General features: G+C 39.7%; 2 protein-coding genes across 2 annotated transcripts in view; one reads left to right on the top strand and one right to left on the bottom strand.

Annotated features, from left to right (window-relative positions):
- The window catches only part of LOC111262893 (protein phosphatase inhibitor 2), a gene marked incomplete at its 5' end in the record, with an annotated part of 28,643 nt that extends 19,933 nt beyond the window's left edge, over positions 1–8,710 (bottom strand). The window contains 3 exon segments of the mRNA XM_022837510.2: positions 4,697–5,162; positions 5,741–5,803; positions 7,575–8,710. Of these exon segments, the coding sequence (XP_022693245.1) occupies positions 4,697–4,782 (86 nt within the window).
- On the top strand, positions 8,627–17,733 carry LOC111262891 (FGFR1 oncogene partner 2 homolog). The gene is made up of 6 exons (XM_022837506.2): positions 8,627–9,822; positions 11,799–11,936; positions 12,512–12,594; positions 15,914–15,986; positions 16,148–16,273; positions 16,453–17,733. The coding sequence occupies exons 1-6, from the start codon at positions 9,715–9,717 to the stop codon at positions 16,705–16,707; spliced, it is 783 nt and encodes a 260-aa protein (XP_022693241.1). The 5' UTR covers positions 8,627–9,714; the 3' UTR covers positions 16,708–17,733.
- Positions 17,734–18,003: the final 270 nt, after the last annotated feature.

The raw sequence follows: 18,003 nt of genomic DNA, 5'->3' as shown, positions 1-18,003 counted from the left end.
GAATATAAGTTTGATTATGATTACCTTAAGTCAGTCCATTTTTAAATTTCACTACGTCTGCTATATTTTGATCATCAATTTCGTATAGTCAGACGCCCGCAGTCTGTAGTAGTAATCGCTGTGCAAGTATATGGCAGCAGAGGTAATAACAAAAAATACTACTAATTCAAACCATTTATCAACAGGTCATAGAACTGTCAGATATCAGATTCGTGTTACGTTGACGGTAATTGTCTTGTTATCAAAACGCTATTTTCATAAGTGACTTCTACTACTAGAATGGGTGATAGATCTCAATGTATGTCAACTCTTCTTGTGAGCATGTACACGTTGCCGTGTTCTACAATTCCTCAGATCAAGTTGTCAGATCAAGGTCCAGTGATGGTCTTTAAATTAGACTGAACGTCGAGATATTAGCACCCGTGTTCGCTGGCAAATCTCAGCGTTGGCAAAAGGTCACCAGATATTAATTATCAAGAGAATGCCATACCGTCTCCTTGGTCTATTCAAAAAAACCTCGGGAAAGTCCAGCAAAGCTCACTGGGGTTAGCCTCTTAATGGGGAACAAATCCTTAATGCTGTATTTGAAGACTTGCTCACACAAAACGTAACTGAAAATAATATTAAAAAAGCATGTTTTTCGTTATGATGTTTTTCTTTTAGGGCAAAAAAATGGTGGAATACGCCATTATTTATTTTTTTAATGTGCGTTCCGTAATATTAAGGGTTTAAAGACTATAATTTATTGGTTGTGATATGAATAACGACGGCCTCACGAGCTACTGTTAAATATGACAAGTAATTTTACGATGACGAGACGTCCAAAAAACTACTAGTACGCTTCGTTTTTCGCTGCGCTTTAGATTGTGGATCGTAACATGTAATGGGAAGTGCCCAGCAATTGTTAGTTATTTATAATGACGAAACGATCGCAGAATTACACTGCGCAATTCGTAAATGTCGATAGGGGTTAACCTGCTATGAAACCACGTATTGGCCTTTTTGTAGTCATGATAATACTAATAATACCAGTAATACCGATAAAAACAGCAGCCCTTGTTCTAATTGTGATTTACTATGACTGGGCTATAGATAATTCGCGGAGAGAATAACAGTAGCTAAAATACGGGAGGAAAATGGCTCGTTTGTCGCGGAGGGAGCGTATAGGTCCGGTTGTGTATGAGCTAGCGTTATGCCATCATCTTGGCTTCATAATAGAAAACATTCTCTGCATATGAATCAATTTAATATATTCGAAAGAAAACAACAAAATCAAATTGCGAAAAGCTTGCACATAATCTTACATGACGGTATCTACATAGGTCTCTATTACATGTCCAGAACCAACGAGTCTTGAAAAATAAAATATTCCTTGGTCACCGATGACAATAAATTACACTGCGATATTCCAGGTTCGAGATGCTTGGTTCGGTTTGCTTTTAGATGAAAAGAAAGGGTACATCCATTGTATCTGAAACAGGGCAGGGTACATATCGAAAGGATTAAGGCCTTAAAAACGCTAACCGTGTATCACTTCTCTAGTAACCGATAAAATAGGACGTATTTATTCTTGCTTCTACACACGGCCGAAGCGTCTCAGTACCAAAACCCACGCTCAAGAACTATACGGTCCAATGTGTGGTGGGAACCGTATGCAATATACGGGCACGGCAGAACATTATGATATATATATAACCGTTAAAATGGCTGCTTTCTCGGATGTATGCTGGGCCAAACTGAGGTCCACTGAGATATATGCCTGATATGTTCTTGAACATTCATACACGCAGCATAATTAGGCACCAACCTATTTTAACTCGTACCTAATTTTCCAATGTCCATGACCAACACAAACAACTTTCGACCATTAAATTGATTTCGGAACATCTTGGCGATCATTCAAAAAGATGAGGTAAATTTTTACTGTATTTTGAATCAAACCATGCGCTACAAGAAATAACGAAATGAAACGCCAAATAGCAGGCGATTGATTGGAATAACGTAAAATGTTTGTTTGATTGAAATAATAATAAATAAACCCTTACCATTTTAACTTTATTTTTCGTACCTTCTTGGATGAACAAGAAAGGAAAATATTTCGATTAATGTCTTGGGACTATTCATCGAATGAAAAACCACAGTGCCGGTTCTAGGAACAATACAGGGAACAATATAAAACAAATTGAATATTCATGTAATATCAAACTTCAATTTTTTCGACCTTTTTCAGAACATGTTGAAAGCACAAACTTGCATCTTTTTTTTGTAAAAAACAGAAATATATAGAACGAAGTGTGCTTGAAACCCTACCCATACAGAAAATCTCGAGTACGAAAACTCTTAGCCGATTTAAGTGTTCCCCTAGACGTTCCGTCAGATTGGCGATAAATAATGTTATTTTGCTTTGATTGTTCTTTTTATTTATTTATTGGTTCTGCTATTTATCCTGAGCGTTATAACGTTTTATGGAAAAGTTAATGGAAAAGCGCTTAAAAACCGAATCTACTGGCTCAATTCTTTGACAAAAAGAAAGAGGCTGTGAATTTCACCTGTTTCAATAGATCTGCTGATGGGAAGCAAACATATACTCATTCTCCGTTTGTTTACAAAATTTACAGTATTCTAGTAACTAGTTTCGAGAAAGTTGGGATTTTTGGCAAATGTTTGACCACAGTTATTTTGAAGCATATTCACCATGCAACTTTTGCTGTGACTGCTTTCGATAGCTTTTACTATAAATAACTAAAAAGCTACAGAAAGGCGTATCAAAGTGTTCCTCGGTTTTGCCTAGCTTAAATTGTTTTTTTTGGTGAAAAAATTTCTTTCTAATAGCTAATTTTCGTTAATATTCGCATAATCAAGTACTGTCCACGACATTTCATGAAAATAAGAACTCGAAATGTAAAGAGTATGTGCTATATACTCAGAAAAGGTTAGCATAACATAGTTATTTGGCATAGGAACCGAGATACGGCCGACACGAGAACCTCTAAAAGTAATTACTTAGTTAAAAACTATGACACATATAAACACTTCTACATACAGCGGTATTGATTTTTGGTCATATACAGGACGCGCAATGAAGGCTGCTATTGTGACCATCCTAGTGGTAAGCACGTTCAACATCAATACGTCAAATATTGGCAAAATTCTAAGAATCAAATCTGTTTGTCGAAAGTCTCTGGGTAGGTAAGAAGCTCCACAATGGTGCAGGCTACACATCGTTTGCCATAGGGAAAAAAATGATTACATTATGATAGCCGCCCAGAGGTAACTAAACTTAACACGATCTGGAACAACGGAAAAAGCATAAAACGTTGCATAATCATAAAACGTGGCACAACGCGGCAACAGGTAATGATTTTTATGTGGAATTTGTTCAGCGCCCTACTGTTATCCCAAAAACTTCACTCAGGTTAAAATCACTGTCAAAATGCGGCCATTCACTAGCAAAAGATAACAGTAAACGTTCGTGTATTAAAAATATTTTGAAAGCCCCTACAAAGCGATTGCTGAGGTGTCTAAAGTATGTGTAAAGTAGGTGAATAACGTAGCGTTACTTATAACAAGTGCTTGAGATTAATAAAACAAAGGCTAAAATAAGAGCAAGGTTGTATCCAGGACATTGAAAAATATCCAAAAAGGTGCAAGAACTGGCTTGAAGGGAACATATCTTATTAGTACATCTAAGTGATATTGCAGTGGTAACGTGTTTCCCTATGCGCTGCGGAGGTGGTCTAAGTCTAAATCTGGGCGTCGGCAACCTTGGAGACTCTCTATTTAGACAAGACTATCATAATGCTAAACGGGGGTACTGACGTCTGTCACAAAAAGGAAAGCTGAGTATCTCTGCTGTGGGAAAATTATGTGGTGATGAGTTGGGCTTCAAGCACAGCATTGTACATCATCTCCTTGGCATCGTGAACCGATGAATCTTGTTGTAGTTAACACGGTAGCATGTACCTTTTTGTGTAACCTCTATAATGTGGAAAAACGGATAGGATGCTTAGATTGTTGGAAATCAAAAGGAGGCAGCCAACAAAAGGATAATGGCTAGTTAACCGAGTTAATAAACGCACGAACCTCTAAATAATGAAATAAAATTTATTAAGTATCACATGATTTTAAAAAGTGAACATTCTGAATCTTGTTATGATGATAAGCAAACCAAAGCCTCAATTAAAATTGTCAAAAACACATAAATCATGGTTATTTGCCGGAGCAATAAATGATATTAAAATTGCAGATATCAGGCTCAACCCGAAGAAATATCGACTGGAATAGGAAGTTCAATGCTGAAGATAAGGTGTGTAATAAAGGATGAGAGCCTAAACGTAGTTATTTTAGTTGTCATAAAAAAGCTAATAGCTAAGGAAAACGTTCGGGGACACACACCGGTTTTGAAATTTGGAGGTCTGTCTACAGCACGCCTTAATTCATGATATGTAAATTTGATATCAGTACCACTAGAACAACCTATATATGCATTTTAAACCTTTTTTTTTGTTATAATCCTTGGAATCTAGCAGAGTGGCAGAGTAATTATTCTGTATTTTTCCGTCAATCCATAGTTGTGTTACTAATTATCTCGTACTAAGTCCATAGTTGGACGCTGGTATATGCACAACGTAGTACGGTAATTTGATAATTCTTAAAAAAAATCACTCCAGTCGATATATTACTAGTAAATACGTACTGTCTTCGCTGATCGTGATATTCGAAACTTCCGCTCGCCTTAAGAATCCCCTTCATTGGCCGTTTGGCCACGCTGCTGTCAGCCATGCTGCCTCACGAACAAAGCGCGCACACCTCCTATTGACCGAATAGACCACAGACACTTTTCTAACGAACTCTCGATTTCTATCCTGCCTGGAGTCTCACTGGCCCTCACGGGTCCCACCGTCCCTTACGTAGCCGCCGATTCGCTTGTCCACTGTGTGCGTCTATATCTGCGGCAGCGGTCGGCTGCCGCGCTTCATCGAATTCGCACTGGTGCCCACCTTCCTCGATCGGCTTCACTTGAGTCGCGCAAATCTAACAAAGGCTTTGTTTCACACCGCAGTCACTATTCGTGCTGCTGCACGCGCTTGAGCTCTCTGACATCCACAAAGCACTCTAGCCGTCGTTGCCGTTGATGTGCTTTCTGATGAGCATACGATCTTCTACACAAGTAGAAAGATTACGGAGAACAAAATCAGAATGAGCTAGGATCTAAACTTTCGGGACTAATAAGACCTCTCCACTGTATGCCCCTGCTTTGAATGTTATCAACACTATTCGTAAGGTACCAGTTCGTTCGGACTTGGCTTTGCTTCGCTTGCAGTTCCTCGCAGATATATGATCGCATAAATACACAAAAAACAGAAATACCACAGAGTCACATTCACAGAGCACGCTACAACAGCCGTGGAAATCTTGACACAGCGTCGCTATTGCGAACAACTTCAATACAGCAGTTTGATTGTACGAAACGAACACAAGGAGGAGCTGCACGATAGTAGATTAACAAACCTATATGCTATTATTACACATGTATAGATGTTATTGGTTAGTGAAGAACACCACCTCATATTACGCCGACAGTAAAAATAATCTTCCCTACCGAAGTCGTAAACGAAAGAAGATAACTGCCTTATCACAGTCGAACAGACGGAGCCGTCAAGTCTTTCAACTTTGCCTTCCCTCCCAAATCGTTTCTAAAGACCAATAACGTCCGCTTCTGGGTTTCAATAATACTCACTTCGATTCACGCACGCGTTCTGCCCTGCAGAAAAGCATTCAGCAGCGGCAGCAGCAGCGAACTCTGGAACAAACCACAGACACATAAAAAGCACCTGACTGTAAGCAACAACAATGATTTTTGTTACAAAACACAAGCGATGCGCGAGCACCCGGTTAGGCAATGTAAATGACAGTTAGACTCTTTAACGAGCGTTACGAAATCCAGTAGGAGGTCTAGCTAGCAGCTGATGCGTGATCCACCTGACTCGCTTCTATCTCTACAATGCATAGGGCGTATAAACTTTTTTTTTTTTACTACCACCGCGTACGATCGACTTCCACTGTTCTTGCTGTCGTCAAACAAGTCGTCACAATCGTTTGCTATACCGTACGGTATCACGTGCGAATATTCTTATTTAGTACGAAGCAAACTGACTGCTCTTGTTGATTAGCCGCTTGAGTACAATCCGCGTAATGTCCCTACTTGACACACAAACAGAACTGAACTCTACACTGTCAAGCAATCTGTATCGTCCAGCGATTGTTACCACAGCTGCTGAGCAGCATCTGCAGCAACCAACCTGAAGAAGGGGTTGTAAAGCGTTACGGCTAAACACACTCTTTTCTGCCCGTAATGTTCTTGGCGCAGTGTTTAAACGGCAAATGGCTGGTGGCAAAAAGACGGTCGTTGTTTCATCTAAGCTGCAATCATTTTTTGCTGTTCTTAGAGAAATAAGAAGAACCTCATTCACGTTCCGAAGTCGTACCCGACTTCGCTGATTCAGTAGTCTCAGCCAAGAACAGCATCAGTCTGTGTGTCTGCTTGTTCACTCGTGTGCGAATCTCTCTAATTTTTCGCTGGAGATCGCAACAAACTTTTCGTGTGCCTGTCCGTTCAACTGCCTCTGTTGAGGCTGAGTCCAAAAGCGACCACGACAGAGATCAAAACAAACAGTCGCACTGGTTATTTGCCCTATCGATAGCGAGAGACCTCTATACAAACGCAAACCCAAGTGCAGACGGCTAGTACGAGCGCCTTATTCAACCAGCCAGACACTACCACTGTAAACAACACGCACCGATAGTGCGATGCGACTGCTGCTGTTTGCTATGAAACGAGGCGACCTGGGTGCAATAAATAAACAGGAGCAACACCGACATCAAATATACAGCGAACGAACAAACAGAAGCATAGAAGGCCGTCTGCTTTGCGACGAGCAAATAGCGATGGTAACTCAGCCTTTCGCCAAAACAGAGCTTCATAGAAGCTTTGCTCATAAAATAAAAACGGCTAAATCAGAGCAGACAAGCACGACTAAGCTATCTACAAATAATGCTCAAGCATGAACAGTATATATATGTAGATAGCCGAATTTTACCAGACATGAATTGGAGGTGAAGTCGGGTAGAATTCAAGCAACGTTAATGAAGATATTAACATGCGTTAATAAAGATATTAACATGGTAAAGGGAGTTAACGATGAGTATCGGGGTCAACTGGCTAGTAAATAGGGAAAAGGAATGACTTTTGGGCGAACAAACACTAGGTAGTTTCGTTCATAAGATAAAAGTTACCTCTGCGTATGGGCATAGAAGAGCTGCATTCGTTAGTGAATTATTAGCAGGATTCTTTCTTATCAAGCCCATAGACGAATTGTTGCAGATGGTCCAGCGGAGATTCATCGTAGTTGTCAGTTGCTTCACCTAGCCTTCGATTACCTTCCCGCACGACCACCGAGTCTCGCCATAACGAACCAATTTAAAAACAGTTTAATCACTAACTTATAACGTCACATTGTGAGTAGATCGACCATCTACCTTTTTGGAAGTGTTAAGACTCTTGCAATAAATACCTGTAAAGATTCACTTGTCATTCTCGACGTTAAGCCTTCCTTGGAAGCCCGCTCAAGCTCAGCGGATGCGCTAGCAGACGACAGGCAAAAATGTCGTCTTCTCCCGTCCATCCGATTTAATCAGTAGGGCGGCAGTTTCGAAATTATTGCGGTTCTTTCTACCGCAAACCCTTCTCTCCAAGCTATCTTCCTAAATGAGCAATAGAGGACCGTGAGTGTATATCCCTACGAGATAATTCTATGGGTGTATGTGTCGTCTATGTTATGCCTTCTCGTAGTGTTTGTTTTTCGTGGTTCGACTTCTATCGTACCCACCACCAGTGGCAGCACTAGCCACTACGAATAGTGCAAGTAGTGTTAAATTCGCCATTGCTCTCTGTGTCCAGAACGGAAAACATGTGTTGTCGATTTGTAATGTGATGAATTGCATTTCTTCATCTTGTAGAAAGCTACCCTGTATTATTCAAATAGCGAAGTAGTTGTTGCTGTTGTTCGTGCGATCGATGTCCATGATATCGCGGTGAACCTTTGCTCGAACCCGGCTACCAAAAAGATACTTGTGGCTATCTTCTGCCTTCGTGAAGTTCTAGCGTAGCAGCGATTGGATTGTTAGGAGCCGGTAGATACTTATGCTAATGAACACGCCGAGACAATTAGCCGTACTATATGATAGTGATAGAAGCCACCGCCTGTTTTAAGAAGTGCTAAGTCGAGTGCGTGACAGACAAACCGAGCGAGTCTCTTCTAACATTTAATTCGACATATACACAGATACGATCCGCATATTGTGGTCGTGTATTTGAACAGCACGGCCAGTATAACGGGAAAGAAGGGAGTGACCAACAGTCAGTGATCTTTTTGTTGTTCTGGAACAAAGTGAAAGGAACGAACAAAACACCTAATCACAGTTTCATTGCCGTGTCCTGGATTAGCTTGTCACCGTAGTTTCGTACGCTGATACCATCGGCGGCAGTTATTCGCTGCAAATACTAACCAGTCTATGAGTATTAGATGTATTTACGTTAGCCGATGATAGCTGCTAGTTGCCCTTCGTCTTACAAGTGTCTTGCAGGTGTGCAATACGAGGAACATAACCACGAGACCAGCTGTTTCAACAACAACAAAAACAACAACAACAAGCAAGCAAGCAAGCACGTTAACGGCGGTGACAAGTATTTTTTATCTATTACCTTCTGACGGATAGCCGTCATAATAATATCGCAGGGAAAAGAAGAAGCGGGCCAATTAGCTAACAGATAGTTTTGTTGTTGTTGCCGTGGTTATTGTTATTCTTCCGTATAAGAACTGAACCGCATCGGGTGCTATGAGATCTTGATGTTATTGATATTAATGAGACTTGCTCCCATCCCCTAGGAATTCACAAAAGTTGTCCCATCACATAAGAGACGGGCTCTGTCAATTTATCTAAATGCGCGACCATTGTCCGGTCGAAAACAATCCTGAGTCCTGGCATGTGTGCGTGTATAGCTTCTGAGTTCTGATGGTTGTCAGTGCCGTAATGGTTGACGAAAGTGCTGTTGCTGATACTACTGTGGCGGATTATAACAGCAACCAGATTTGAGATTCTAACGTAGCAGTGCCACAGAGCGGTATCCCGATCTGTGCTGCAGGTGCTGGTAACGAAGCGGTGAAACCTTCTACGTAGACTAACGATCCTGTCTGCGGAAGCTCATGCTGCTCTTGCAGCTGTTGGTGCTCCTTAGACTGTTATTGTTGCTGGTGCAACTTGTAGATCGGTGTGGTGTTGATCTGCTATCGATTTTCAGCTTGTAATATGCGGGTGTACTGGTAGCTTTTAACGAAGTCGAACGGGAGGAAGCAAAAGGCAAAACTAGAAGAAGTTACAAGCAGGCAGTAGCAACAAACGTCTGTTTTGTTTTTATTGTTACTGCTGCTGGTGCCGTTGTCGTCTTAGTAGCTTGAAATAGTGAAACCGGCATTTAGGATGCTCCCACTTGGAGCATCTTTCAGGTAATCAATAAACTTGTGGTAGCAGTGACTGCAACATCGTAATTATTCGAAAATATTGAAACAAGCAGAAACGTGGAATCATCTAAAACAACGTTGCGGTGCTCTGATCGCTATTACCTAACTCTAAAAGGGTGTATAACACAACTAAATGCAAATGATGTCATCACAAAACATCATGGCAGTAATCGACTCTGCGAAACAACTCGTAACCAACCTCAAACAGGATGATGCCTCCCTCGATAAGCTTCATATCGATGTAGGTCCTTTTTATAAACAATAATAGTGTTAGTTGCTTTTTGAGAATTGCTCATATATATGCGTATATAGTATGCTTTATAGTATGAAAGGGGAACGAGAAGTTTTTAACTTCCTTGTCGTCGCTTTATATACGTGTGGGCTCAACGGTGAGCTTGCGTGATGTCAGTCACCCATTGGTACTCTTCAGTATCAATATGAATAGTTTTTAATAGTGAGAAACGAGCACGCCTTTGACTGCATGATAATAAAGAAACTCCAGATATTTATATTAGAAAAAATTGCTTTTAGAACAGCCTGTTGGAGTCAGAACAACTACTAATAATAGCGAGTAATTATTTCTAGGTGAGGAACATATGTGCAATTATATTAACTCATATAAATAAACTGCGTCATTGCTTAAGAGACCTTGAATTTCTTGGAGGGCTGATTAACAGCAAAGAACAATGTTTTCCTAAACTCTGCATATTTCTTATTACAATAATACCGCAAACCATGCCGCCCCTGTGCTCTACTAGAGTGCGCCAAACTTTACGCAACTCATAACCACATCAGCTCGCATAGATATCTCTTATTTCGGGTTTCATACCTTACACTAACGGCAAACAACATTGACTTGAGCCTTGGAAAATATATTGTTAAAGAACGCATCTACACGTGATTTCCACACAGTGCAATAATGGAACGCCAGCACTCCACGATATTTTTGACACATTAACCGAAAAGCCTTTCGGCTTAATCGTTACTATTTTTGATACACAATACGAAACTCGGATGTTCCTCCTATTGTGATACAAGCTGCTTTGTTAGTAACCTCAAACTAGTTACACCAGACCTAAAAAATATAGTGTGTTAAGACCAACTATATAACTTCTGAATGCACTTGCTGGGATTCAAGTTCAATAGACCGAAAAAGTCATTCAGTAAAGCAATAGCTATGTGTACAGCAAAGCACGATATAGTGCAGTGACGTAGTAACGCGACGGTGAATGTTATAATTGCAATCTTATAATATCGGAATTGATAAGGTGAAAATGTCAGCGGGCAGCGATATTGATTAGACCGATTCCTACTGAAGTCGATGATCACCTAATCTTAAATAGAGAAAGAGGTTCCCTCAAGGGAAACAAATTTAGGGCCGCCTCCTTTTTGTAGTATCCATGATTCTGTACATGAATATTATTCTGTAATATTGCGAGCTCAACCCAGAACGAAATCAGGTTAAAAATATGAACGTTGAAACATATAATTTGAAAAACGGCCTGAATCATCTAACAGCTAATAAGCGCCTAAAGCTCAAGTTACACATAGAATAGTAGAGGTATTGTTAACAACTACGATGCGTATAAATATGTCAAGTAAACCCAAGCTATCGAATCTATGGAGAGTTCGCTGTTTTATTCCTGCACAAAATGATTATGATAACAATAAGAAAAATAAGACACCGCATGAAACAGAGGGTTTACTGGGCTATCGGCTAAGCTGCAATAACTGTAACGCAGCATCGAATTAGTATTGTTTTTTCATTACACTGAACCACGGTCATTTTTAGCCAGGATCAGAATCGTATCGTAGGAGTGAAACTGGCGAGGACCGGATCACTGAAAAAAGCAGCTGTTCTCGATATAAAAGCAACTCAAAGGCCTGTGTGTTCATTTTGCAAATGCAGCAGTGATACATGAGACTGCATTGTCTAGCTGCGTGTAAATATTAAGTGTTTGCCTGTTCTTTTTTACACGCCGCGAACTATCTGCACGGAAGATCGGCGTTAGTTATGTTGGATACGTCACCTTCACTACATAGTTGCTAATACAGTTTCTGCATAGTAGGACTGTTAGAATTTTTTTTCGGGTATATCCTAAATAGCACATAACCCCGTATCCTTAAATATCTATGTATTTCTTTGTATGCACTGATGAGTTCGCTTTGCGTTTTTTGTTTTGAAATGGCCGGCTAATTCGCTGTTGCTTCTTACAGGCGATGGCAATTCTACGTAAGTTAGAAGCAATGAAAGAATATAGTGATGAAGTATCGCATATCGAATCCGTTGTCAAACCGACGAATTCACGAGGAGCTCTCATCGCGGCCATCCAGCAGGAAAATCGCCAGATCAAGGTTGGGGACCATAAATATATATATCACCGAATTGCGTGGGACAAAAAAGTAAACTTCACCGGGCTGATCACACGGTTGGATAAGTCAGGGGGTTCCTTGACAATAAAGCACCTTGATAAGCCCGTTAACAGAATTAAGTACCGTTTTATAAAAAAAAAAAATTCCTGTTTCATACAAAGGTAAGAAAGCTTAGATAGACGTCGTTTTTCAGCCCTCCTGTCCGCAGCAGATCCTTTCCAAATAAAGACTACGGGAAAATCGTCTTAACTGCTTAATGATTAGAATACTGTTACATAACATTATGCTCGAACGATGAGAAACTAAATAAAGACCGCGGTTACAAGAACCCTTACAAGGGTTTATTTATTTAATATTAGTTGTGTTTTATACCATTTAGTTAATAGTAATAATAATTATTACTATAAATTAAAATGCTATGTTGTTAAAAAATATTGTCATTAGCTAGTTAGACTCAGATTTCAGATACAGAAATCCTAACAATAAGCCTTTTTTTGTATGGTTCGTCACTTTTAATGCAACCTTGTCCGTGCTTTTATCTATCGTCTCACTCTCAGGATTTGAAACGGGAAAATATTGCACTGCTGGGCGCACTTGAAGAACACCAGAACACTCTACAAATGGTCATGACAAAATACAGGTCAGTTGTACACACAAACACATATATACACTTTCTTTAAAAAAAGTCTACATAATATGCCTTATGTGAGGCTGTTCCATGTTTATTATCACCGTAAATCACGAGACTGAAAATCAAACGATATTTATATGACATAGAAATATAATCCACCCACTGAAGTTACCATGTTTTTTTAAACATCACTCCATTTCTACATTACCTTTTAAAGTGTGTTTAATGACAGTCAAATTGATCCAACGTCTTTTACAGTAGATGTATTGTGAGTCCCAAATCAACTGGTTTATGTGAGGTCGACTAAATATCAAACATCTTTTTGGCTTCCGCACAACTTTTGAGGTCCGATCCACCGACACTGAACAAATGCTACCTACAATAATTGCCCTGCGAAAACATTCTTTGATATTCTGCCACGCGGACTTTGATGGAAGAAGTAGTCGAAGGTCACGTAACCGCTGTTGAGGAATATTACCAACGGTTCTACATAACCAGTCTTTGTTTCTTGTTAGAGATCGCATCGAGTGCCTTCTGATTCAAGCTAAGTTAACACTAAGAGTAGCAACTCTACTAGCAATAATTTGACTCGGTCAAGACGGAGGGTGCGCCCGCCAAATTTAGCGCGTTCTAATCAATTACATGATGCGATTCGTGGATGTGGTGCATGTTCTGATGAGGTGGTTTAATTCCCATTCATGTCCTTAATGTGCCTGAATCGGTCTAAATTGTTGATATTTTTTAGTGCATTACGACGTAAAACAAAAAAAACAGCTAGGTCAATTTTGGCGCGCATTAAAATATAGAGGATGGCTTGCGGCGAAAATCTTTGAAATAAAGCAGTGCTTAGGCAAAGCTGAGCTTGATACTTAATGGCGTGAAGAATACTACCTTGTTATTTTGACTGTCTTAGACTTCTGTTTTCAGCAGCATCAAATATCATTAGCGATGACGATACTCATTTGTATATTTATAGTTATTTCCGTAACTTAAGTGTATAAGACAAGTGTAAACGATCTATTTCGCTCAATACCCAGTAGTATACAAGTCAAAGAGTTCTCTTAGACCTTGAGTAAATTCGTTTATGGTCATGGTTATTTTACAAACTGAGTTTGTTCAGAAATATATCGCAGCCTAAAACGCTGTTCTTCCATTATGTTTAGAATAGGTAGTGCAATGCACGTAATGTGATCCAGCTTCAGCGTAATAATTCCATGTAGATATCATTACCAATTTACCATTACAATGTTATGTATTAAACTTCCTTAAAACACTTTTGTCGCCACGGATGTTACCAGTGGGTTCAGACCAAATCTGTAATATATCCCTGCTGCAACATAACATTCATTTATTCAGCATTTACAGAATGCTCGCCGTTATCGGATTTTATGGACTAGCAGACTTTAATTAGCAAAATCGCTGTGTGTCGCTTAAGTTATCAGTTTGTGAGATACCTTTCTCAAGAAGTAAGTCCTTGTTAATCCCAGGAAAATTTAACCATCTCCGTTTTGACACTGTTGAACATTTCTGAAATGTTGATATTGCAAATGTTTTGCTTTTCGACGCCCACCAATAAAAACATACATTTAATTTTTTTGCGGAGATGGTTCACCTCTTTTATGCCATGTTATATGCAAATTAGTAATGGTAAACATTAGCAGAACTACGCTGTGTGACACGAACGAATCAAATATAAATCATTCACAAAACGAGTGCAGGGTAAAGCCCATCGTTATGTCACGTTAAGAAAATAAAAACAATGATTTTTCTATGAACCAGCGCTGAGAGATACGTAATAGAAATTCAGTATGTTGCGGATTTGCCATTGAGCAAAAATGAATATGTACGAAACGCACTTTTGTACATAATATAGAATGATATCTCGAACTGTCTCGAATAGTCCGCTCGTTTTAGAGCAAATTTGTCCTCTCAGTTATTTTACGTGCTTTTTAGGCAGCTTATTCAAGTCGCCTAAAAAGTACAAATCGAACTTATTGTATGCACTATGTAACACGGTAGTAAATTGAAATTGAACTCGTATTTATTATGATTTTGTAGACCGACGTGTTTTTATGATCCTGTGTTAGAGGGTTTAACCACCATGTTTTTGGTAGAATATCTTTACTATCCAGTTGTTCCAGCTAGAATCTACATTTAATTTTTTAAGTGTACTTTGCCTCTACTGTTCAAAGCGCGAGTCAATTATATGCATTTTAGGGTTTATAAATGTGCAGAATTAATTGTATTGCTAATGATATTCCTTTCTATTTGTCTCGCACTTTGGTTAGGTTTTCTTAAGCTTAAGAATTGTTAGGACTAGATCATAGCAGTTTTTACAGCTTTGTCCAAAATGAAAACCGTCTAATAAGCAGATCAGTTTATCCAACCTGCTTGTTACGCATAATTAGAGGATTTAAAGTTAGCCACCCACTTAGTTTTAAGACTCTTCAAAGGCTCACGCCCTCTCTCTGTCAACGGTCAATGCGTCCGTTGCTACCAGATTAATAATTTACACTATACTAGTATTTAACACGAGTAATATTTATTCTGGTACCACTACGATATTACATAAAAAATACACTCAACTTGGAGTGCGCGGACGGTCCCACGTAGCGACGGCAGATGACTTGCGTTTAGCTCGTGTCAGTTCGCCGCACTAAAAATAATATTATTACAGGGAGAACGGGCCATGGTTGTTTATGAAACTGGTATATTACCATCACATGGCCCAAAGGACAAATCAGTTAGTGGACTACCGTCCCTTAGACCCTTCCAGTAATTTTCTGCTGCGGGTAAACTGCGCGAGCTTTTTTCTAGCCTCTTGCAATTCTTTTGTGTTGTAGTTCGAATTCACACGATTTTGTTTCAGGAGATATAAATTGGAGCGACAAAAGTAAACAATGGTGGTCGCAACTCGTACGTGATGTCATTTCGAACGCCATAAGTAGTTGGCCCTGAACGCTATCTAGAGCAAATTATTACAATAGGGTGTAGCTGGGCGTAATAGCAACGTGAAAACTGTTGCAAGCACAGTGTTGAACACAAAGTGCTTAATCCTGTTATAATCATGCAAGGAGAAATTTTCGGCTTCTGGTAAACAAGTTGAATGAATTGCAACAGTCACTGGAGGATGAAGTTAATTCTTACGACAACAACGAGAGATTTCCGTTAATACTGTCCCCTAAATCATCCGCTGATTACTTAGAACATTTTAATGTATTCGAAAGTTTATTGCAAAGAGTTTTGGCTCGTTAGCGCAATAACTACACGATTTGACGATTTTTCGTAACGATTGTAATAGCGGCTCGGGGCTTCTAACCGATTGCAGGCAACACGTCTTGGCGTTGACAAAAAACCGTGAAGTCGAACAAGCTTGCGCCCAGCAGCTTAGCTCTTCGCAGGTCAGTTTTTAAGAACGTGATTTTGTCCACCTACTTTGATCATAGATACTGCTTCAAAATTCGATAAATTTGTCACCACTAGCGTTGACACCGCCATCAGTAAGTGCTAGTGAGAGTGTTCATAAATATACCTATGGTTTTCTATTCCCTTTTTTCAAAAGGCTGTCCACCGTCTTGCGGATAAAATCTCTGAAATGGCTGGTATCATGCGATTGGCGGCCGATATTGACGAAAACAACTCGAACTGTACAGAGGAGCAACTTGCACGATTGCGAACGGAAAATGGGGTACGTACTGTAAGGAAATTGATACCGCAAAAGTTCCGGAATGTTTTTGTACATTCGATTCATTACACAGGTTTATTTTATGTGCACAATCACATAACACGATAAACTAAAGAATTTTTTTCTGAAGTCACTTTCGTACCCTGCAAGCGATTTCTAAAGCTAATATATGTTTAATCCAGGTCCTTCGCGAAATTCTCCAAATAGCTAGCAGTTGCGGATCCGTCAAAAATGAATCACTTCAGAACGGGTTTACGACGATTCGGAAAAACGACGGTTGTGCAAAGACTGCCTCATCAGAACCATCCGCTATCTCAGAGACGCCGATAACATCTTCAACCCCAACGTCAGCCACGACGAACTCTGCTCCCATCGAGAACAAAAACGCGACCTCCAGCAGATGTCCATCGAAAAGGATCGCAACTGAAAACAAATAGTGTAATGGTGAATGAAAGTGATGTAGAGGAGTGCTTTGGTAAAAAGCAGTACCGCGTGACCCTAATGGCCATCTGGCGGGCCATGGTTATTGTGCTTTTGGGTCCAGCAGCTCGAAGCTTAAATTGAAGAAATCGCAGGCATCTGAAGGGCGATTTAGACGATAAGAGCATTGGCCCTTCCATGTGTTGGCGTCGGAGCGCGACAAACCAGGGTGGGCCGAGTATAAGATGAATGTTGTGCGTGAACCCGTTTTAAATATGAATGAAACAAACGAAACGGACGGAAAAAATAAATATGACACAAAAAATAGATTTCAGTAACAAAAACGTGTTACAGCACCTGAGCGGGGCTTGGCTAGAGCGCTGCCGCTTGTAGATATAGGAATGGCTAGTTAGAAAACAGACGATACTTACAAGGAAAAGAGGAATTTAACAAATGAGCCACATCGAGACGACCACGTAACGTTGGGCTCTCTCCTTTATCTGTCGAAAGGATCTATTATAAAAAAAAAAATGACTATTTATAGTGAGTTTTTGGTCTGATTGATTCTAGATATTACAAAAATTTTAATAATATGGAGTGCAGATTATCGGAAAGCTTTATCCTGAGGACCTTGTTGAAGTTCACAGCATCTGACACAAGCTGGGTGAGGCTTCTCGGCTCGGTTTTTGAATCAGGACTAGAATGGGGTTTTCGGAGTGATTTTGGTAAACTTGTCAATCATAAACGCGTATCATCTGATCTGCGAAAACATTTCTGTACGTGATCGCATAAGTCTGTCTGCTTCGAATGCTATAGCGGAAGATAAAATATTTGAGTACAATGGTTCTACATCGAATACGTATGGAAAGCATTGTGGACTTTAATATATATTAATTTTTAAGGGTCTGTTAAGTAGTCTTCTTATTGAAAAGGACTAGTACGATCTTATAAGAAAAGACTATTATCGCATCACTCATACAATGTGCAGTAACTGCACCACGGGAAATTTTGTGAAAATAAAAAGAAGAAAATGGTAACATTTACTAGACCTAGCATTTGGTTAACAAAAGAGCATCTTGTAGGCTACATCTCACCGTCGCCATAGAATCGTCGATACGGAAGGGAGGTATTAGGGTGATCCGAATGTCCTATATCATATTTTAACACAGTATGTATTTATTATGCAGGTTATTAGATATTAGTTAGTGGTAGGTAGCGACATGCGATGTTCAGGTTCTTGACAGATAAGCTGGCGATTACCGACTAACAGCTGAAGGTGAGTAAGCATATGAGGCTTCAAGTACAAGTGTGCC

This window comes from Varroa jacobsoni, unplaced genomic scaffold (assembly GCF_002532875.2).
Source record: "Varroa jacobsoni isolate VJ856 unplaced genomic scaffold, vjacob_1.0 scaffold_712, whole genome shotgun sequence".
Classification (NCBI taxonomy): Eukaryota; Metazoa; Arthropoda; class Arachnida; order Mesostigmata; family Varroidae; genus Varroa; species Varroa jacobsoni.
The sequence above is the reverse complement of the archived record's forward strand: the minus strand, read 5'-3'. Positions and strand labels throughout refer to the sequence as shown.